Source organism: Camelus bactrianus, chromosome 14 (genome assembly GCF_048773025.1).
Source record: "Camelus bactrianus isolate YW-2024 breed Bactrian camel chromosome 14, ASM4877302v1, whole genome shotgun sequence".
Taxonomy (NCBI): domain Eukaryota; kingdom Metazoa; phylum Chordata; class Mammalia; order Artiodactyla; family Camelidae; genus Camelus; species Camelus bactrianus.
In genome coordinates this window covers 13238331-13261851 of record NC_133552.1, presented here as the reverse complement: position 1 = coordinate 13261851, position 23521 = coordinate 13238331, and the positions used below count along the sequence as shown (strand labels likewise).

Below are 23521 nucleotides of genomic sequence, written 5' to 3'. Positions count from 1 at the left end.
ATCTGACAGCTTTCCTATTTAAAGAAAAAGTTTACAAGATAAAGTTTATCTTTTCTATAAGAAGATCATGACTTTTAACACCTGCTCAATTTATTTAGCGCTAAATCAACAGAGCAAACCTTTCCTTTAGGAGAGTAAGTTGACTTACCTCCAGTTCACATCCCAACTTCTTTCTAATTTCCTTCATGTCACTGTGGTACTGTTGGCGTATTTCTTCTAACTGCTTCCAATATTCCTAGAAAGTAATCCCAATCCCCAAATTTTAAATGTCTGTGAACAACTTGACAGGATAATCTCTATACATCCTACGATTTTAGAAATGTGTGATTTATCCTAAGAGGAAGGCTGTTACTCCTGAAAATGGCAACCTGCCTTACGCTTTGGCTGTGGTACTTCACCCCCAGTGAGGATAAGGTCTCTTGGGACGATCTCACTTTGATATACAACCCCAAATGTGTTAATGACAGACAATTACTTTATACATCCCACTTCCACATATAATTGCGGGTTGAATCTGTCCACCCCCCATACCAAGAAAGATACGTTGGAGTCCTAACCGCCCGTATCTCAGAATGTGATCTTATTTGGAGATGGGGTCGCTGCAGATGTGATCAGCTGACCTAAGATGTGGTCACACTGGAGTAGAGCAGGTCCCTAAAGCAGTATGACTGGTGTCCTGTTAAGAAGACAGCCAGGTGAAGATAGACACGCCGGGAGGATGCCATGTCCAAGGGCAGAGACTGGAGTCATGGAGCTGCAGGCCAGAGCATCCAAAGATTGCCAACCAACCACCAGAAGCTAGTAAGAGGCAAAGAAGGATTCCCCGCCAGGTTCCAGAGGGAGCATGGCCCTGCTGACACCTTGACTTTGGACTTTAAGCTTCCAGAACCCTGAGAAAATAAATCTCTGTTATTTTAAACCACCCAATTTGTTGTACTTTATTAAGACAGCCATAGGAAGCCAACAGAAATTTCAAAAATGTTAAGGATGGACAGTTTATTAATCCAAGGGAAAAGACTTATGAATGCAGCCACACTGCATTCTCTGAGAAGGTGAAATGCAGATCTCCGTCTCCCCTAAACCCTCAGGATGGTGCTTCTCACCAGCATGTCCAACAAGTACTTGGCTAACGCGCCTTCTCGGGCAACACCTCATTACAGCACAAAAGACAACGAGACAAATACAATGGTAGCCCTGGAAGAGGACTGTTTCTAACCTGTTCCTTCATTTCGTTTCTCCTGAACTGCAGTCCCTGGAATCCAGGCTCTTCTCCGTTACTTCTTAGCTTTTGTCTCTGATTGTGACTTGGCTCAGCAGAAGACGGACGAAGACCCTATCATTTGAATGAAATAATTTACAAAGCGTTCTTGCATTCTGGAAACATCTTACGATTTGACCTTGTCCTTATTCTTTAAATAATAATAATATCATCAATCCCAGCATTTGGGAGATATTTTTTATAGTGAGCCATAGAATTTTCTTAGTTTAAATGTAAAATATTTTAAAAGTAAAGAAAATGAATACAACCATTTGTGTTGTTTATCCTAAGCAGTCGATATTTTATGCTACCATGTGAGATGCCTGGATTCCTTTCCTGAACTGGTAAACTACAATTGTGAAATCAAAGTTCTGTAAAAGTTTAGCAACTCCTGGAGCAGGGGATTAAATAGGGAAGATAACTAGAGCTGTTGAGCAGCTCAAAATAAGAGCAGTAGAAATAAGATGCATATCCAGTCTCCCTCAGCCTCAGAATTTTGACACTATCCTTAAGAATAAAGGTTAACTTTCATTTCCAATAAAATACAATAGTCATTTTCTAAAAAACATGTAGAATTCTAATAAAACAGAATGAAGAATTGCAGCACTGAAGGGGACCGTGAAGCCCATCTACAGCTTTTATAGAAAAGGAAATAGAGGCTCAGAGAGGTGGTATGTCCTGCATAAGGTCACACAGCAAGCGGTGGAGCCAGGGAAGGAACTAGGCTTCTCAGCCCCTAATTGAAGCCTATTCCCCTTTAGCTTTAAAAACTGGGGAAGCTGAAGGGTAGTCTTAATCTATGTGGAATGAACTTTGACTTCAGGATCCATGAATATTTATGAACAAAGAAACTAGCAGAAAATTCCTGATGGCCTCTTCAATTTGGCAGTTTACTTACCAACTGTTTTTCCACTTTCAGCTTATATTGTTGAGCTTCAAATTTCCTCTGAAGGTATTCAGCAGGCCTTAGGAAACAAAAACATTCAACTTGAGTGGAAATTTTAACTAGTCTTAGGCACCGATTTGACAAGTGAGTTTTCAGCTTTGTAATAGGATTCACAATTCACCAGTGGCTTGAAATTCCGAGTTCAAGAAGTAGTTCAAAGTCACAGAATGTGTACATTGGAAAAGAAGATCTTTGGAATCAAGAAGAAAGAGAGGTAGAAAGAACAGTGACAACTGGGGATACAGGAGAGGATAAAAACAGAAAAATATTGATCCAGTGATTTTTCTTCAGGGCAGGAGTCAGTCCACCCATAGTCTATAATATGTTGGAGGGAAAAAGGAAAAGCCCATAGCAGGATCTTCTCATGCTGCGTGCAGGTGTCTCATCTACAGCCTTGTCACGCCGATTTGACTAACAGTTGCTTGGCTATTTCCCGCAGGACACTCTGAGCTCCTTTTGAGCAGGATGGGGGCCCCTCCCTTCACCTCTGCTCCTCTCGTGGGCACACAAATGCTTAATGAATACAGAGACAGGCTTTAGCCATCTCTCACAATATTAAGTATTTTTCCAGCACAGTTCTAGTCAATTCTGGTCAAACTATTTTCAGGTTTACACCTATGTTCTAGATACCTATCTTTCTGCAGAATTTCCTGCGAAGAATTTCTGTCATTACTGATTATTGCTACATAAAACCCACCACATTTCAGATCACAGTACATTTTATGTGAGAGTGTAGGAGATAAAATCATATGTAATCAAAATAATTGATAGTTTGACAGCTCCCATATCTAGACAAAGAGTGGAAGACACGTTTTCCCAGGGGCGGAGAAAAGGGAAAGGGAGTTTGGTGGCTGCACCTAGTTCACATGTAAAATATATGTCACTCATTACTTGAGTCCTGTATGAATCCTGTAATTTGAACTAGTGTAATACATAATGCTGGTGATCATGGTGATCATTAAAAATGTGTTATGAAGATGGATAAAACCATAACAGCACCCGTAGCTTTAAAAATAAAACATCTACTAAAATTAATTAATTAATTAATTAATTAATTAATTAAGAAACAAAATAAAATATAACATCTACTTTTCCCATCATGCATTTCTGGAGAAATCCTTATTTTATTGTTCTGACTTATCTGATTTTCATTAGCTATCTGGTGAGATCACCAATCACATAGTCTTTCGTATTTTTTATTATTCATCCAAAATTTCAACAATAAATAACCATAGACCCCAAAAGTTAGCAAATTCCCAAACCTGAAAAAAAAAATGTGAGGGCAAAAACATTATTAAAAAGTGACTCTCAGACTTAGGTCTTCAGAGCTGTGGATGGGGGTCAAATATTCTGAATACAAGATCCCTGACATCAGTGTGAATGAAACACTAAAAAATACCGTGGATCTGCAGAAACTTGTTATGGAATAAACTTTTTAAAAGGCCACCATAAGAGCAGTGTAATTATATTAGTTTCTTTCTAATACATCCAAACTCCCAAGAATATAAATGCTGAATGAATATGTTCACTTTTCAATATGTCTCAAATTATCATTTGACAACAATTCAATTATTATTGATTAATATTAAAAACCTCTTTGGAAAATGATACATATACAAATATTTTCATCACTCCTGGATCGTGGAATTTGCTAGAAAACAGAAAAAAACATAAAAAATTCCAGAGTATGAATCCATGCCCACAGTTAAATGTCTACATGAGTAAGAACAGCTACATCAGACCTGAGATAAAAAAGGGTCAAGGGAACTGTGAGTTAAGTATTTTAAATGAAGAGTCTGTAAGCTCTTCCCAGATGTTTTAGGAGAATTTGGAAAGATTTCAGAATAAATGTTAATCTGTCAAGATGTTTTCAGAGGACCAAAGTTTAAGTCAGACTACGACATTACCATTGACCTGGAGGCGGACTGTGGCGTTCTTCCTGATTATAATTCTCCTCAACTCTGGTATCGTTTTGAGGAACATAGTGGTAATTTGGTCCGTGGGCTCTCTTCCTCAACAAATCAAGTTGGGCATAATAATAATCATAATGTCCACACACAGCAAGTTTGGTCCTTTCTGCCATTTTTATCTGAGGGATTAAAAAGAAGAGAGACTTTTAAAAACACATGATTAAAATCTCACTGCTAAGATTAGCTGAGATGACCATAGCTAAGGCAGGGCATTGAAGAAGGTATATTGTTGTTTTTGCCCTGGACTTGTTTTCAGAGTAAAGTAGTTTTAGAATCCCCAAACCCTGAACTGAAAAATATTTTAAAAAGTCTAAGTACTGCAGCATAGAAGTTTATAATTTTGCCAAGGCATGACTATGGATCATATATAAAAATACTTAGTGAGTATCTATCCAACCCAAGATCTGAAACTAAACTCAGCATTATTATTTGCTATCTTTTGTAAACTTACTTATACTTTTCCAAACTTTATGGGAGAACACTGTACTTTACTGTGGGCCTCGCAAATTTGGAGATTTGCAACACGTTCTGATAAACTGGCTAAATACAAAATGGCAACATGACTCGAAGGAAAGAAGATGCCGAATCACTCAGAGTCACTCCTCCCGCGTAAACACAGGAAAGTCCTGTAGCAGCTCCGGACAGGCATGTTACCATCCCAAGCTCCATCTCTCCACCCTCCCAACCAGAACAGGAAAAGAGGAGGAGAACCAGAAACAAATGTTTATCTTAGACTTCATAGAGGCCACTGAGCTGGAAGACTAGAATTAGACCAAATTAACATATGAAAACCAGTCAAGACCCTGTTGCTAAACAGCAAAGTAGGGTCTATTTAACACTGTGACAATGCTGCCTGCTTAGCGGTGGCTAACAAAAGAGAAAAAATATATATCAAACCGTTGGAAAGGCCTGGAACTGGTAGCTGGAAATATGAATAACCAAACAAAAAGTTAAAACTGAAATTTCCTCACTGTAAAGAAGTAACACACTATACTCTGTGCTCCTGTCAGTGCTGTGTGGTTCATTTATATAAAGACAAGATTGAACCATATGGAATGGCAGATATTTGACCATCCTTAACTTAAAAAATGGCGCATTCCTAGAGTTCTATTCAAAAATTAAAGTAAATGTATAAACTTTGGCTTCTTAGCCTAAACATGTCACATATTTATTTTAAAAATCTTTTAAAGTGTGAAGTAGTTTTCTTAGTTTTACAATTTTTATCTATGTACAGCCCCAAAGAAAGTACTACTAATTACTTGACAAATGGCTAGAAATGGAGAAAAGTGTTAGACGGAAAAGAAAAGCTACTTTAGGATTTTCTCTAAAATCTCAAATGGTAATGAGAACACCAGAGGTGGTTCCTGTAGAGACCCATTCGTTTCAGTGCATTAGCAGATTTCAAAGGATTAAAAAAATGTCAATATGTTCTCCTAACTTAATCCATCCTTGAGTCTTTTAGATTTTTTTTTTTTTTGTCTCCTACAGGTTTGCTATAGAGTATTCTAAATCACAACATACTCTCAAAATTCTTTAATAAAATTAAATCACATTTTATCAAATAAGAGGAATAATTTAACTAATAGTTTCAAAAACCTATCTACACACCCACACATGTTCTAAAATGTCTACATAGCAAGTAAAAACTTAGAAAATATACTTCCAAATGTTCCTCTAAATATACTATGAGTCTCCTTTAAAAATAGAATTCTTTAATTAAAATACAGTAGCCATTTCCGTGTACCAGAAACATTTCACTAGCATGACCTAAAAGATTCAACACTGCTGAAGTGGATTCAAATAACTGGCATAAAGAAACTCTGGGGGAAGTAAAACAATGACTACGTAATAAAAAATTTTCAATTATATATACACATCAGAGTTAAAATTATAAAATACATAATGTTTTCTGCTGCTGTGCAGAACCTTATTTATTCAAAGAAATTAAAAGTCTTTGAATTATAAAAAGAAAACTGAAACTGATGTGTAGAATACTTAAGAAAATACAGCATTGTTAAAAAATACATAAAAGCTAGAAGTTGCCCCATGAAGTGCCACTTTAATGCTCATTAAAGAATTTTATTACAAGCACAAAACTAGTGAACCCCCAAGTAATGACCTTGTACCTCATGAACACGTACAAGTAGTTCTGTAGAACATACCATCTACTAAAAACCCAGAGGAAGGGTTCAACATGACTTACAGATACTGGCTTCAGGGCTCCAGCTGGTGGTCTCCATTCATTTCTATATAATACGTCCTTCCTTTTAGTTGGCACTGATATCTTTGATCTTGGTAGGCACTTTCCCTGGAATCTCACTTTCTGTATTTTAGAATCTTATTTAACCAAAATAAAACAATTTCAATTTTTAAAAATTTCCACGTCTTTAATATTACACTTGTGAGAGCATATGCATCAGAGGCAATGCATAACACAGTAAGTTCACCTTAGCCACGGAGAGAAGTGCTGATGGAAAATTACTACGCATTTTCTTTGAATGGAGGAAACCATTTTTTTCCAGGGTTCCTTTATGTATTTCTAGTAAAACGTAATGGTACTTTTTAAAAAATTTAGAAATTAATATTAACATTGACAGAAACAATGTATGTAAGATAATGGCACAAGTAATTAAACGTAGTCATCAGAGCTTGGGTCATCAGGCCACATGGTTATGTCGCCTTGTTGTTGGAAAAGGATGAGTGGGTCTTCTGATAAGTTTGTGTCTGTCACCTCCAAAATTCGTTCTTGTTTTCCTGTCTGTCCCATATTAGAAATGCAGACAATGTGCTTTCTCTCGTCCTCTACTTACCTACTTTCTAAACATTCTCGGTCTAGGCCAATATGTCAAACCAAATTAAACATGGAGGAATCAATCATTCACCACCCCTTTATAAGTTTCCTCAATTTTAGTGGGAATATTTCCTTATCACTGATTTCTTGGAGAGATTTTCTACTCCTCATCCTTGAAGTTCAGACATTTGGTTACGGCTAATCCTAAGGCTCTTATTTCACAGTATCAGTTGAATTAGTAATTTTTCTATTCTTGAATGTCTTCCTGTCTGTCTGTTTGTCTCTCTCTCTCTCACACACACACACACACTTCATCAGCTGATTCTCGAAACCACTACTAGAATTGCTTGTCTATTTATCATTGCCATAAAGTATCGCCTGCTTTCTTTGGGGATCACATAGTAACTGTTCTCCCACTGTTACTGATTAGGTCCAAGATCCTATCTTCAGCTCCAATGGGTCTCTGCAAGAAAACTCTTAATTGCCAGTCCATCCTCTCTATTTCAAAAAAATAAGCTTCCTCCCATGATTCTGTGTCTGTCTGTGGATCTTCTCTTACGCTCTATCCCTTCCCTACACAAAAGTTAGGTTTGGATTCTAGCTCTTCAAATATCTCTTTATCAGCAAATCCACTGCTTCATCAGATTTTCCTGACCGATGAGAAGAGAGAAGGTGAATCCTCCAGGCCAGGCATGAGCTAGACACATGGTCACACCCACTGGTCACCACTCGACAAGATGACTTTTCTCCTGCCTATACTGTTCATATCTTTTAAAAGTTCACATTCAATATGTTTGGAGGAATTTCCCTCCTAATGTTGTCAATCATATATTATAAGTCACTGTGTTGAGACACATAACACATGGTTTTCTGACTGCATGGTTAAATCATTCTTACCTTGGACCACCTTTCCAGCAGGTTGAGAAGCAGACGCTCTTGCTTTATGTATGAGGCTGTGAGTGAATTCTTCCTGAATGACCTGAAACCAAACATCTGTGTCAGGGCCTGCTAGCCTAAATCTCTGCCAAAATCCAGAGTTGCCTCAAAACTCACCTCAGGAGTCAAGTATTTGCCAATTAATTTCTCTAAAAATGGCCTTTTCAAGATGGAATTAATGGAGGGTCGATCTGGAGGAGATACTTCAAAGAGCTGGGATATCAAGGACTGTAGGTCCCGGGAAAACCTTGGAGATATTGGGGCAACATGTGCTTGACAAATTTTCAGAACCAGCTGGTGTAAGTTGTTACCCTCAAACTGAAAGGACAAGGAATGATGATACTAAATCAGAGAAAAGTTCAATACTAGTATTTAACGTCAAGAAACAAAGCCATGTTTTAAAGCTTTAGTTAGCAGTGCTACAGTCCGCCCTGAATTTTCATCAACTAATCTTTCATGAGTAGATATTGTAAGCAGTTATTCAATGAGATGTCATGTTATTTAAAACAAGGTTTCTTTACCTTTAATTTTTCTTATCAAAATATTTACTCATTATAGAAAACTGGAAGGTATAGGAAATTATAAGTAGTAATTATAAATAGTCAGGGAAATGTAAAATTGTACCACTCAGAAGTACATTTCCTTCTAGATTGTTTAAAAACAATGTTTATTTTACAGAGTACAGATCATAATGACCAGTCACCAATAAGAACCCAGGGCACTGGGTCTCTAATGAACTTCTCTGCTAAATAATATTTCACACGTATTGTCACAACTTATTGCTGGAGAATCAGTGCATCCGATGTTACTCTTCTGGCAGAGGTTCCTGGGAGCTTGTGCCTGGATTTCCCATGCATCCTTTCCCTTTGCTGATTCTATATATTCACATACAATTTATTTTTAATGGAAATATGCTACATGTACTATTCTCCAACTTGGATTTTGTACTTTATAACACAGCTTGGACATCTTTTCATGTCAGTATATATAGACCTATCAGTCTTCTTAATAGCTTGTCCACATAATTTTTAACAATCTAATAAAACTAGTATTAACCTTGTCCTCTCAGAGGTTAATTTCATTTATACAGTTTCAGTAATTCAAGATTAATCTGGTGATTAATATACTTACAGGATGTCTGAGTGTGCAGAGCTCATATAAGACACAGCCAAGAGACCAGATATCCCTGGGGAAGACAAGAATTTACACGCCAAGAAATAGTGATAATTCTCAACTGAAAACTCTATCCTTATGGTGCCTTATACTCGTGTATCTTTACAATTTCATATAGGTGACTAGTTTTTACAAATGCTTTCAGATACGTTATCAATTCTTATTCTTACTAAGATTAAAGGTAAAATGAAAACAATTTGTAGTCTGTCAGATTCCTAGCAGAGTCAGGGACACGAGCCTTGCTACCATCTGATGGTTTAATACTTCAATGTCATGTGCTCAGACAAAATGTGTGCATGGATGGAATTCTGAGCAATTTGGAGGAGGGTGGCAGAACTCAAACATGGATTTGTTTTCATTCAAACGGTAAAATTTTATTGATTTAGAAAAGTATATTCTATTCAAGGCTATTGACAGAACCAAAAGTTAGCTTAAATGATGAACACGTATCTGGTACTCAACGAACTTGAAATAAATGTGCTTATGATATATGACTAGTGACTTGCTCTTTGGTAATTGGTACTTAGTACTTAGTATTTATGTGTGATTGGTTTAATAAGAAATTACCTTAGAGAACAAAAAGCACAATTAAATCCAAAAGCCCAAAGAAAACCTAATGAGAAGTTAAGGAGGTAAGAAGGTGGTCAAAGAGTCAAACAAGAGCGATTCAGTAAGGTGGAGCAAACAGCTTCCCTACTCAGCCGTGTCTGTAGCACAAACGCTTCCTTTGAGTCTGTGTGCGGGAGAAGCAAACATACTAAATGTCTAAGTACAATAAAGGGTGATTACAGACTAGGTAGCAAACTACTTCCACCTGGTTTCTAGAGTTTTTCTAGAGGGTCTAGAAACTAATGGACACGTCTCACCACCACACGGAATTTACACTGGGTTTTGTCTTTACCGGTCTTCTCTGGGTCCAAACTCCTCCCCTGTCCCAGAGCGCCCCCTGGAGCCAGTGTGGTGAACTCAGATGCTACAGGGGTCCGGCAGGGAATGAAGCCGCGGGGGGTTGGGGGGGAGGAGGAATCTGCATGTCTTACACCACCCTGGGTGTGGTGAGGACTGTGGTGAACCCCGTCTGAAGGGGGCATCGCTACCCAGCTGATTATGAAGCCGTGCCCCACGTGGGTTCACAGAAGCTGGTGACCAGCAGAAATTCTTAAGTCTGTTTTATATAACAGTAGATAAGGGGGCAGCTTGTTAAAGCCCCTCCGTTTGCAAACTGCCTTCACGGATTAAGCTCGTTTTAGTTATTTTTCTCTTCTTTTCTTTCTCCTCTGTCCTTAGTCGCATACCGTCCAAGGCTAGGTAATATATCACAAGACTCCTTAACCACCCCACAGATAACACCTCTGATGGGTGAGCTGCTATGTAAGGAGGGTTTAAGTTGCTTTTCAGGAACTTGGAGTCAGCTCTCGCCCAGTTCAAGCCAGCTAAGACTTGCTGGGACACTGACCCTAAAACTGGGCCTGTGGAACTGTTCAATGAAGGACCTTTTGACCTCAGAGGGCCAAAAGCTCAACCCTCGGGTCACGCTAAACACCTCCATTTTTGACCATACATTCCATACAGAAGCATGACTCAGATTTTCTCACCTCTTCCCTACCTCCAGTCCCCTTCCCATGCCTGAGACCACTCTGCTTCTTCATCCCATAAATATCTCAAGCCCCTTGCCTTCAGGAAGGCTGATGTGAGACTTGTTCTCCAGTCTCCTCGTTTGGCTGCTTTATGAGTAAACTCCTCTGTTGCAAACCTCGGTGTCTCAGCGCTGGGCTTGCTGTGCGCAGGTCAGAGGAACCTGGTTTGGTAACAATTACTGCGAGGCGCTTCCAGTGATCAGAAACACCAAATCAGCATATTTGAATGTTGACTCAAATTCTTAAAAAGCAGTACAAAGAGACAAAACAATGCTGCCGACCTCAACCTCGGGATCTCTGCAGCCCAAAGCTCTGCTCTGGGCACCTGCCCCTCCACTCAGGCTACACTACCTGTGTTCCTGCTCAGCTTCAGGCCAAACCCCTTCTAGACGTCAGAGGATAGCTCCCAAAATGCCTGTTCTTTTATTATGTGGAGAAATATTTACTACTTTTTTTTTTTTTAGGGCTTTGCCTTCCATTTACCTCTTTCAAAGTCAAACAGTCAAATATCCCTTAGGTATTTTCCTAAACAGACAGACAATTAATGCCCAGAGGAATTGTTTTCCTGCAAGGCCAACAGGTTCAACCAGCAGCCAACTTTGAAAAGTGAAATGTTTTCCTTTTCCTTCCCTAGAAGTAAGAACGACCTCTTCCTCACTTTTTATCACTGCGTATATTAACATTAGTCCTCAACAGCAGGCTCTGGTACTACATACAAAAAAAAAGATTTTTAAAGCTGGGAGATGTCTTGACATTATCCAGCCAACACCCTCTTTGTTACAGGTGAGACAGGAGAGAGGGAGCAGGGCACAACCATGAAAACAATGACCCAGCAATCCAGGATGGGTCATAAACTGGTTAGAACCAGTGGAGGATTTGACTTCCAATGGATCTTGAGCCTCCTTATAGCTCACTGAGTGTGTTAGCATGCTAAATGACACACCCACAGGCACCATATAGTTCCGAGGCTGGCCATAAAAGGCAAAAAAGTGGTGATGGCCCAATTCCTGGAAATCCCCACCTCTTTCCCCCAAATAGTTGGAATAATCTAGTTTGTTAGCATATGAAATTATTGAGCCCATAAAAAAGAACCCCCCACACACACCGTGGGGCCTCTCGCCTTTTGAGATGGCCCGTATTCTGCCTGTGGAATGTGTATCTCCTGTCACTCTTACTTTCCCAGATGACCCCCTGTCCCGGGGCCACTCACCCTCCTGAGACTGACCACATTCTGTCTATGGAGTATATCTCTGCCTGAAAAAAATCTACATTCTCTTCACTATGGTTTGCTCTTGAATTCTTTCCTGCGCAAAGCAAAGGACCCTCACTTGGCGGGGTGCGTCCCAGGGACTCACATATCCTCTCTTGTTCCATTTTCCTGCAACACAGATAGGGGAACTGAGGCCCACAAAGATCGACTGACTTGGTCAAGCTGGTGACTGAGCCAAGACTAGGATCCCTGGCGCCCAATCCAGTGCTCCATCACCAGACCTCACCACCTTCTACCTGACCCATCATCTACAAGACTTTCCTGTAATAGACTAAACAGTGCTAGAGAGTATAAGAATCAAACATAAAGATGGACATCACAGTGACTGCAATTTTCAATGTTATTCTTTCTATCACTTGTATCTTTAAATCAAGAGAAATGTCTTTTCCTAAATAAGTTCAGAAAGCTTCAGGGAATGCTGAGGTAGTCAGAGCCAGTCACTGGGATCCTCATTTCATATGTGAAGAAAATGAAATTATAAAAGTACCATGAGAAGGAAACCATCAGATTTTCCTAAGACTTTCAAACCAATAGTCAGCAACTCACGTTTTATTGTTGTAGGGTTTATTCTGACAGATCTCTGGAGACAGGTAGTAAGGTGTTCCAACACAAGTTCTAGCAAGTTCCATGGTACTAGCAAAATTATATTAAATAATAAAATAACATAGTTTATTATTGAAGTAAGAAAAGGCTTAAGACATAGATATACATACAAGAAAAAAGTGTAAAAATGGATAACACAAAATTTGATGCATACACATACTAAAATAAAGCAAAACATATTGCATATTAATAACAGAGTAGTGAAATTAGTTGATTTTTAAGCTTATAATTCACTTCTCCAACGTTTACATGTTAAAAAAAATTATGGCTTAAAGATTCCATGAAGAGATACAATTGTTATATTGCATAATTCTCACATGTAAAAAAAAATTCCCTCTTTTCAATTATCAAAGTACTGTAATCTCATGATTTAAAATTTGGAAAAAACCAAATGTGAATAAAGAAGAAAAAAATTACCCAAAATCTTATCACTCCAAAACAACTAGTATTAACATTCTGATATATTTCCTTCTGGTCTTTTTCCATAGATATTTTTCACATAGCTGTGATCATAGTGTATTTGGAATTCAGAATTCCTTTTTTTTAACTGAATATAACAAAGTTTGTTCTCACGTTATCAAGAAGTCTTCAAAGTCATAAATGTTAGTGGCTGTATAATATTCAGGTACATGGCTGTACCAAGTTTTATAAAATTTAACCATTTCCCAATTATTAGGCATTTAAATTACTCCAAATTTCAAGTTATTCCCTTGGAATAAATTCCCAAAAAGAGAACATTTAAAAATCTCTTGATGTTGATTTCACCAATTTGCCTTCCAAAACAGTTGCATCAGTATACTTCCCCCAGCATGTATGAATTTACCTGTTTCACAAAATGCTCACTAGTTTTATGTCTATTTAAGTCACATCTCATTTGATTAGCTTACATTACACTATACAACATTGCCACCATCCTTCTACTATGCCGAGGTTTATCTTGAGAATTTTAATCTCAAAGTATCAATTGAATGATTTAATTAACTTATATAAAGAGTTATCTAAAATTATTTGGAAACTAAGCTTTTTAATGTCATCTTAATTCATGAAATCTAAAAATACATGTATTGGCTATTACGAACAGAAAGAAAAATGATTTTAAAAAGTACTTACTTGTTTAGAACTCTTGCTATACCAAAGTCCCCAAGCTTTGCAACCATTCCATTCTTGCTAAGAAAAATGTTCTATAAATGGAGAAAATGCTACGTTGTTGGAGGTATTTCAAGAAAACCAAAGATCGGTTCTGTCTTGCTCTTCTCTGAGCTGAACTGTTACCTGGGCTTTTATGTCCCTGTGTAAGATCTTTCTGTCATGAATATGTTTTAATCCTAGAGAAATCTGTACAAACCAACTCAGAATCTGCAGAGGGAACATAAAACAAAACTAGTGAGTAGGCTGGTGATCACTCAAACGTCATCCTGATAACATGCAAGAAGAGAGAAATAGTCTATTTATGCGTGTGTACTTATATGAATGAAGCTAACAGAGGTACCATCTTATCATACTATTTTCTTTTTACAGCTAGAAAAATGGAGGTGTAAAAAGCAGTCCAAATGAGTTGGTATCAGAGGGAATGCCAATACAGAAAAAGGTAAACAGAAGCAAGAAAGAGAGGGAAGGAGTTCCAGATTTTCATTTTTTTCTTAACACTGGGTTGCTGACAGAGTCAGGAGAGCAGACCAGCAGCTCTGTTCCCTGATAACTCCGGTGCCGCTGCTTCCTCCTCTTCAGTGGAAGGAGGGGGCGGAGGGCAAAGAAAGAAAGAGGAAGACGTGGAGAATCCGTGAGGTTATTAAAATTTTTAATGCAATATCAATATACATGTAGATAATATAAAACTAAGAAATATTTTACTTTTAAACTTTTTAAAGCTTAATTTTATTTCTCAGCTATGGCTTTATTTTATCTTGGCTGGCCATGAGCCTCTTTATTAAAATGTGCTCTACACCTATAGAGATTTATTTAAACTAATCTAAACTATCATCGTTCTTTGTCTGCTGAATGACACAGAAAGAGGAAAACAACAAGAAAAGAAAGCTATATTCCAGATACCAAGATTCAGTTGTAATTTTACTTCTTTCCCAACAAAGGAAAATGTAATTCAAAACTGTGTAGAGAAAAGTATTTTTATTAAATGTGGCAAAATAATACATAGATAGAAAGAAAGGAGGGTTTCTACAAATATGGAATTTAATGGATAATGTAAATGAGCATAGGAAGAATGCTTGATTAAACTTACAGAGGTTAGAAATATTCATTCTTTACTCATTCATGCATTTGCAATATTCAATTTTAACTCTAGGAGGGAATTATTTGGGCCTGATGCTCTTAAATGCTAAAAGAGAACAAAGAAACAGATGGCCTAGAGAAAGATCGTGGGCCATCCTGGGCGCAGCTTGAGTTGGTGGTCTTTCCCACCTACCACACAGGCCCTGCGTCAGATTCTTCTCCGCACACACACACCTGTCTCCATGAGTACAACTCCCAAGATAGTATCAAGGAAGCTCAGAGTATGGAAGAAAATTGTTTGTGCAAAGAGAAAATGGGAACTGAGGCCACTGTTCTTCACCTTTTCTCTCCTCTCTCTTAATAACCAATGAAACCAAAAAGCCATTGCTAAGAAGAGCATCTATCCTCCCTGACAGATTGGGAGAGCTGTTTCAGAACAAAAGCACCAAACCAAATGGTAAAAGGATGATGAGTGAAGCTACAAATATGTCCCATTTAAAATGGCGAAGGAACGTCCACGTTCACTTCTGTTTAGATGACGCTTTATCTCAGCGGCATCCTAGATGAGATTGTCCAAAAATAAGATGCTATCTTTTGTCAAAGTTCACTCTCAAAAAGAGATTTAAGTTCAACTGCAAATATGTTCTGGACTTAAAATCTATCAAGGATATTGATCCACTATTTTATGGTTTGAAATTCTCATTCAGAAATCATGTTTCATATAAACATAGTTTATTACTTATCACATTATAAATTTAATCCCCCCATATACACTGAAAGGCAAATTAAAAGTTTTTACCTGATCTTCACGAAACAACACTCCCCGTTGTCTCTTGATCCTTTTCATGAGATCCCCTCCATCACAATACTCCATCACAATAAAGAGCCTATTGTCTTCTGGAAGAAAAGGCATCATTTGGATGCTGGAAGGGTTTCAAATATTTACTAATTATTTTCCTTTCAAGTTCTAGAAGGCGGAGAATATAATGGAACAATGCGGTCTGGAGTAGTTAAAGGCTCTGGCTGCAGAATCAAGGTGGACTGCGCTCTCATCCCACGTCACCACTTAAATTTCTTAGCTCTGTGACTCAGGGCAAGTTATTTTAATTTCCCTGGGCCCCATGATCTCATCTGTAAGATGGAGATAATAATATAGAAACTTCTCTTGGGTTTGTTGTATCTTTCCTCATTTAATCCTTTAAATGAGTTAATCCATGTCACATACTTAGAACAATAACCTGCACGTAATGAGAGTTCAGTCAATGTGAGCAATTATTATTAAGACATTCTTGCAAGAGATTAGAAATCTGCTGTAAAACAGCAGCTGTGAGTCTTTTTTCAGCACCTCAGGAAAGATGAATAGACCCTTGAACTTGGGTGTAAACTTTTATTTATCTGGCACTTATTCAACCATGTTGTTGAGTAGAGTAGGCACCCTTCTAACTGACCTCCGCCTGACCTACTTACCAGACTGATGGGCACTCTGGCTGCTGCCTGCTCAACGTTCCCACTGGTGGCTCCTGGACTCTTGTGTGCCCAGGCACCTCTGCTCCCACTGATTCCCACCAAGATCACTGTGCTCATTCCCAAACCAGTTTATGCCAATCATACGTGTCACTGTAATTATTATATAAACTGATGAAAGATGAATGGGAAAAGATGTGATTGTTTCTACAAAAACTACACTGAATGCTGTGCAGGACTCACTAGAAGTAAGTAGCTTCCTTTCCACCAACCTCAACTCACTCAGCCTCACACTGGCTTTCAGTGGAAGAAATTAATTGACTGATTCAGGATTAATCATGGCTAGACCATCCTGAAGGAACTATTCAGGTCAATGAGCATCATTTGGCTCTAAATACACATTTTTTCCCCCACTAGTCATTGTTAATTTTTATATTGAATAGGGTTAGAAATGTCTGGAAAAGTCAGTTATGCTCTCAAATTTTCCAAGTGTTTAAAAAAAATTAAGTACTGGGGTTGGGGAGGGGAAGGTATAAGAAGCAATTCTTACCCTCATGGAGCTTCCAGTCTCATTGAGGGAAATAAAGAATACACACTAACATCACAACACAGCATATTACAAATGCCACACAAGTGATACGGCCGGGAAGACTCCGGAAGTGCTCAGAGCAGAGGTGAGAGAGATCACTGTAGGTCTGGGGATGGGGTCTTTAGTCTTGAACATGCATAATTATTGTAAAACTAAGAAAGGAGGAAAAGGACATTCCAAAAGAAAGTGCATGGCTTCCTATAGGGCAGGAGTTTCTAGAACTACAAAGCTCATGGGTCACTGACATTTCAGAACTGTTGGAGGGCACTTTTTTTTTTTTTGGCCAAATTCCAACATTGAAAGAACAATTACTATAATTCATTCATTCTAAAATGGACTTTTTAAACATCAAGATAGCGTCTTAACAGACATTGGCATTTTCTAATCAGTGGCTGTGGGTCCAGTAGTCTTGACATCATCACTGCCTCATTAATTGTTAGAATATCTTAACCAATTTAATTTGCTCATATTTCCTTTCTATGCATGCACAAGAGTAATAAAAGTAAAACTCCGTGTTTAAACAAGTCTAAAAGAGCTCTTAATGCACATGAGATAAAAACCGTGATAAGAAAGCATTGTGCCATATAGTCTAATGGGCAGTATTTTTCCTTTTAATTAGCACATAATGTTTCTTACAACCAATGGCCTCTAGATTGGATGAAATGAGAGATCACCACTATCACCATCATTACATAAAAATAAAAGCATTTTAGCGCCAAGAATCTAGGAGGGACACAGAATCAGCATAAAGAGTAAAAATACTTTCTGCTGTCCACCCTTCTCACTGCACTCCCCCCACAGTGGCTTCTAGCAGGTTCTGCCACAGGTGTGAGATGCCACCCCTCTCACCAGCCTGTGACTATCACACGGATGCTGGCAGAGGACAGGAGACCCCCGGGCCAGAGACAAAGGACTTTATGATTCTTGGCCAAAGCAGCTCTCAGAGCTTCATGTTAGCGCTAATTCTGTGTCCCCCCAAATTCCACGGAGGCAAAACAGACATTTAATGAACTAGAGCTGTAGTTCTTTTGTTCAGAGATAAACTGTTTGAGGGTAAACAAGGGCTCTACCCACACTCCCTGACAGTCAGGAATTCCAAGGATGGCTGAGACTTTCAGATAAGCTTGCTGTTTCCAGTCCCAACAATCTGCCAGGCGAACTCGAAGGCATCACAAGAGCTCTAGTTTTCCTAAACACAGAGGTGCTCTACTTAAAAAAACAAAAAAGGCTGCCATAAATTTAAGCTTAAATATAAAAAAAACTCAGGGGAGATTATTTATACTGTAAAAAAAAAAATGACCTCTAATTTTATAACAGTATCCAGCGTAAATCATTCTCAAATATCCATTTTGCATGTTGTACAGACAAACTCCACTCTGCTAAACAGCCCGGTCCAGGCACTCACTCAGCAAACACCTGTATGCTAGACGCCAAGGAGCAAGTGGTGAGCAAAAAAATTCGTTAACTTTACCGTCTTAAAGGGAGACAAATATTAGACCAATTCTTAATTTTGTATGTAAATAGACACACACAGTACAGAAGTGCTGTATAAGATCAGTAAAGGGGGGCTGGAATTTGAATTGTGATCTCAGAGAAGGCCAGACAATGAGCAGGACATACCAGGTGGAGGGAGTTATAATAATAACCCACAGAAGGAGGAAAAGGATGTTTATGGCGTTGTTGTTAGGACCCAATGAGAGAGTGGGTATAGCTTGGTGGTAAAATGCGTGCCTAGCATGCACAAGGTCCTGAGTTCAGTCCCCAGTACTTCCATCAAAAGTAAACAAATAAACTTAATTACCTGCCCCACCCCTGGAAAAAAAAGGAATCAATGAACAGCAGTGGAAGGCACGTTACTCAGTGACTGCCCTCAAATGTTGCTCAATACAGCTCCGTTCCCTGCTCGCATGTACTCTCAGGAAGACCTCGAAAGTGTTCTGAGAGCTCTTTCAAAGTACCCAGGTTTAATCTGTAAGAAACACCGTGCCCTGCATGGTGTAAAAGCTCAAAAAATAGCCCTTAAAATTTACTGATTTTTAACACCCCTGATGAAAATTCCTGCTCCATTAACTACTTTCGACCTGTGAATTCAAGCACCCTGGCTGCTGGGTGCTGCGGTGGGGCTGCTCCACGGAGAAGGGAGGGCATCTGCAGCCCTGACACAGCCTGATCAACACCTGACGTGCTTACGTGTCACTGTCTGTCCCTTCCCACTACAAGGTAAGCACCACAAGGACAGGAGCTTCTGCCTGATTTGTCCCCTGCTCTATTCCTGGCACCTAGAACAATGCATATAGTAAGCACTCGATATAGATATTTGTTAAGTGAGTGGATGGTCTCTGACCACTGCTCCTTTCATGGTTTTTTTTCCTTATCTTTGGAGTTGAGTGATGAGTGGAGGCAGAAGAGATGTACAGAGGAAGGGAACAGCTTCCTTTAAGTTCTTCCCCTCTTTCCTGGCCGTTTGCTGGCCATCTGCAGCATCTCTGTGAGAGGACTGTACAGCCCCACCCGCTGCTCTGGGACTTGCAAGGACACCCAGAGGCAGAGCGTACCCTCCCCCACCATCACCTCATTCTCAGGGCTGACTGCCTGGCTGCTTTGCACCAGGAATGTGAGCACATAAGAAACATGCCCCATCCTAGCCGGGCCCTGAGAGTGGGGGTGTGATGGGCTCTGTGTTCTGCTCTTTTCTCTCGCTCAGGAGAACAGCGTGTTCCATATCTGAGCTGCTCCTTCAGCCTGGACCCTAGACTTAAAGACCCTGCCCACCCACAGCCAACGTAATATGAGTGAGAAATAGATGGTATTGTTGCAGGCCACTGAAATGTAGGGGCTGTAATCCATCCATCATTAACTATTTGAGGGAGTGAGAATTAAAGCGAGGTGGGAAAACTTAAGAAAATTTAGGAAAGCTATCTACAAAAATTCACGGGAGAAGAAATAAAGATGATGTCTCAAATTACAACTAAGTAAACAGGAAAATGAGTCCATTTACAAAAATTAATTTAGATGCAGTTCTCAGGAACACACCTTTTATAAAAGTCTACATGCCTACATTTTATTAAAATACTTTAAGAATATTAGAAAGTCAAACCTTGAAAGGAACTGAAGAAGGTTACAATGTTGGGATGTTTCATCTTTGCCAGAAGAATGACTTCTTTCTTGGAAGCTTCTTTTTCTTGGATGGGCATCTAAAATATAGAAAGAGACAGAGTAGTCTGTACAGATAAGTTGCTTTCAAGAATGTGCTTTCTGCTCATTGTCATCTAAAATTCTCCAGGATTTCACTGGCTTTTAATGTACTTCCGAAATTGATCATTCAACAGCAGGAAATGGTATTTCTAGAATTAGCACAGTGTCATACCTGGTCAACGGTTGTCAGTGACAATCACAAACAAGAAAAACAAGTGTTTCTGGTGAAGTTTTGCTGTATTAAAATTTCAGCTAGATTGGTGGTACTGTGTCAATTATTTAGTCATTTGGAGGAAAGTTATTTTAATATTTATTTTTCAGCAGCAAAGGAATTTACAAAAAATGCAATGTTCCAGTACCAATCACTGCTAAGAGGAAACAAATGAAATCTAAAAAAAAAAAAGTCATTTATCACATAAATCAGACCAGTGAAGTTCTGTGTTAAGATTGCTACACTTTTATACTTAATATCTTCTAATATATCGTAAGAGCTTATAAAGTACATTTATGCATGAAAAATGGCCAGGAGAAAAATTCACCATAAGGTTAATAGTGGTGAAGAGAGAAGTTATAAGTAATTTTTATTTTCCTCTAAATAGTGTTATTTTTCCCTACAGTTTTTTTCCAAAATTTCTACAATGAACATTTTAATGTTTATAATCAAGAAAAGAGACAACACAATTTTGAAGGCAAGAAATAAAAGAATATGCTTGATAATGGTAGGATAATAAGAGAAAATACAAAGTTTTTGGACACCTGTGAGAAAATAAGCAATTTAAGTTCTGGGGTCTAGAGTTTGTTTCGTGGAGAGATGCTGGAGAGATGAGAAGAAATGTAAATTTCTCTAGATAAGAAGTAATGAAAAGCTACACTAGAGTAGAAAGGAAGAAAGAAGCAATAAATGTTAATACTGTGACACAGATGTTGCTAGGCAAATTTGATAACACAAAGAGATACAAGGAAGCGACAATAACAAGGCCTAATACAACATTCTACTTATTTATGGCATGAAGACAAGGGTGTTTCATGAGTAAAAGGACAAAAAAAAAAATCAGTGCTGTATTAGAAATATATAGTCAAGTTTTTGCTATCTATACTAAAGAATGGGAGAGATGCTATAAAATGCATTAATATATATTTTTACAGAGGATTCACCTCCCAAATAGTTTTTTCCTTTACTTAGGATTTAAATGGTTTTACAGTTCCTAAGTATGTACCAGCTTAACAAGAGAGCCAGAAGGCCTGAAAGTATCTATCCATTGAATTATTTACCCAATAAGGATTTATTGAATGGCTACCGGTACAAAGCATTATTAGGTGCTGTATGGAACAGCAAGACAAATAAGACATGGATTCTGCATGCACAGAGCATACCATTTATTAAGGAGGAGAAGGCACAAAGTACACAGCTAAAGCACATCAAGGTAGAAAGCAGTTGGCATCATAACAGCAGTATGGACGAAAAGCTATGGAGTTTACAGAGAAAGAGAGACTACTTAGAGTGGGAAAGTTCTGGAAGTTATCCTGGGGCTTAGCAAGTGGGATCTTGGTGCTTGGAAGAAAGAGCCCCTTGGGCGAGCACAGAGGCTGGCGTGTGAAGGATTTGTACTTGGAGGAAAAAAAAAAGAGTATGTGAAGGGGAGGTTGAAAATGGAATTTGGGAACAAATCAGAAAGGGTGTCAAAACTAATTTGAAGAGTGAAATGATATGAAAGTACAAGGTAACAATTACTCATAATCCCACACTTCACCTGGATAATAACAATCTAGCATGTCTTTCTTACATGCATGTGAATATATGTGTGAGAACATACAGACCTATATACAAAGACAGTGCATATACTTTTACAAAGATTGCATCATTCTACAAATAATGTCTCCTCAGTTAGCAAAAGTCGTTCCCATGTCAATACTGCAACTACAACATGATTTCGAAAAGCTGCTTAGTTTTTCAAAAATCTCTTAACAAATCCCCTACTCTTGGACATAAGTTGTTTTCTGTCTGTACATTTCTGGGTATTTCCTTGAAATAAAATCCCCAAAGTAGAACTACTGGGTCCTAGGATGTGTACTTTTTTCCTTCTCTTTTTCGAGATGAAGATTGAAGATAGCTTTCTCTTCTTATATAAATAATACAATTCATAATTTTAAAGAACATAGTATGTGCTGCCTATTAAAAATTCTGACAGTGCAGAAAGAAATGATAAAATCCCACCAACAGCAACAACCACTGTTAATGTTGTGTGTGTAACAGTACACATGTATGTACACATACACAACTTTTTGTGGCCTGTTTTTTTTTTTTTATCTTTGCAACATATTGTGGTCCTTATTCCTTGTCAATAATACAAACAGGGCATGGATCCTTCTAAGGCTTCAATACATTTTGATAAATTCCCCTCAGGATGATACCAGTTTACCTTCTTATCATCAGAATAAGAGGCTGCCCGCCTCCCCCACTTCTATATTCTTTTTTATCCTTTCCAATTGTCTAAGCAAAAAGTGATATCAATCAACAGATTTATTTTACTTTTCTTAGTTTACTAATGAGTTTGGAATTTTTGTATGATGACTTCTTCAGTTATGATTTGCTTCCTTTTATAGATTTATAAAAGGCCAGCAGCTTTTAGTCAACACTTGCAAATATTTTTGCCATTCTGTCGGTTTTCTTGCCATTTACTTATGATGGTTTTTTTGTCATACAGAAGTTTTATATTTTTATGTAGTCAAAGATGACAATGCATCCAATCATCTTTTCCCTTATGACTTCTGTCCCAGAGAAGGTTGGGGGCATAAGGAATGAAATGAATTCAAGGGAGAGAAAAGAGTCAACAATATTTAGCAAATTAGTTGGATATGCAGAGAGGAAAGAATTCACAGATGACCCCAAGGTTTTGAGCCTGGATAGCATAAGAATACTGATGTCATTAACACAGAGCAGCACACAGCAGGTGACATGGGTCTGCCCAGAAAAATGAGAAATTTCTACTTTGTTTGGGGTACAATTGTGGTAGCTAGCTTCCAAGACGGTCCTCAGTGATCCTCGCTCTGAATTCTTAGTGCACAGAAACTGTGAGAGCATAAATGTTTATTGTATAAACACCACTATTTTCAGGGTAATATGTTACACAGCAACAGATTACCCACACAGATAGTACTTGAAGCTGTCTAGCTGGCAGGTGAAACGTAGGACCAGGGCTCTGGAAGATAGCAGGCCTGGAGAGCATTTTAAGAGTGATCCGCTTAGTGGTAAAGACTGAAATGAGTTAACTTCCAGGTGGCACTATAAAGAGAGTCAGCAAAGGACAGATGGGTGGGGACATATCTGGAGGGAGAGGAGAGGAGACAGAGAGGCCGGGGAAAGAGCAGTCGGATAAACAAAAGGGGGTGAGCAGAATAATGTCACAGAAAGAGGTTCTGTCAGGCCACCAGAAGAAGAGGACATCAGCAGAAGTCTGCCATG

At 38.5% G+C, this 23521-nt stretch overlaps 1 protein-coding gene across 2 annotated transcripts in view; it reads right to left on the bottom strand.

Annotated features, from left to right (window-relative positions):
- Positions 1 to 23521, bottom strand: part of NEK5 (NIMA related kinase 5) — a 46123-nt gene that overhangs the window by 19453 nt on the left and 3149 nt on the right. For both annotated transcript variants that reach the window (XM_074378112.1, XM_045514079.2), the window contains exons 3-15: positions 19961 to 20057; positions 15610 to 15707; positions 13857 to 13940; positions 13695 to 13765; positions 12528 to 12614; positions 9033 to 9087; positions 8019 to 8219; positions 7863 to 7944; positions 6378 to 6511; positions 4112 to 4293; positions 2157 to 2223; positions 1217 to 1333; positions 149 to 235 (exon numbers count right to left, since the gene is read on the bottom strand). In XM_074378112.1, the coding sequence (XP_074234213.1) occupies positions 149 to 235; positions 1217 to 1333; positions 2157 to 2223; positions 4112 to 4293; positions 6378 to 6511; positions 7863 to 7944; positions 8019 to 8219; positions 9033 to 9087; positions 12528 to 12614; positions 13695 to 13765; positions 13857 to 13940; positions 15610 to 15707; positions 19961 to 20057 (1362 nt within the window). The remainder of the gene's footprint in view (positions 1 to 148; positions 236 to 1216; positions 1334 to 2156; positions 2224 to 4111; positions 4294 to 6377; positions 6512 to 7862; positions 7945 to 8018; positions 8220 to 9032; positions 9088 to 12527; positions 12615 to 13694; positions 13766 to 13856; positions 13941 to 15609; positions 15708 to 19960; positions 20058 to 23521) is intronic.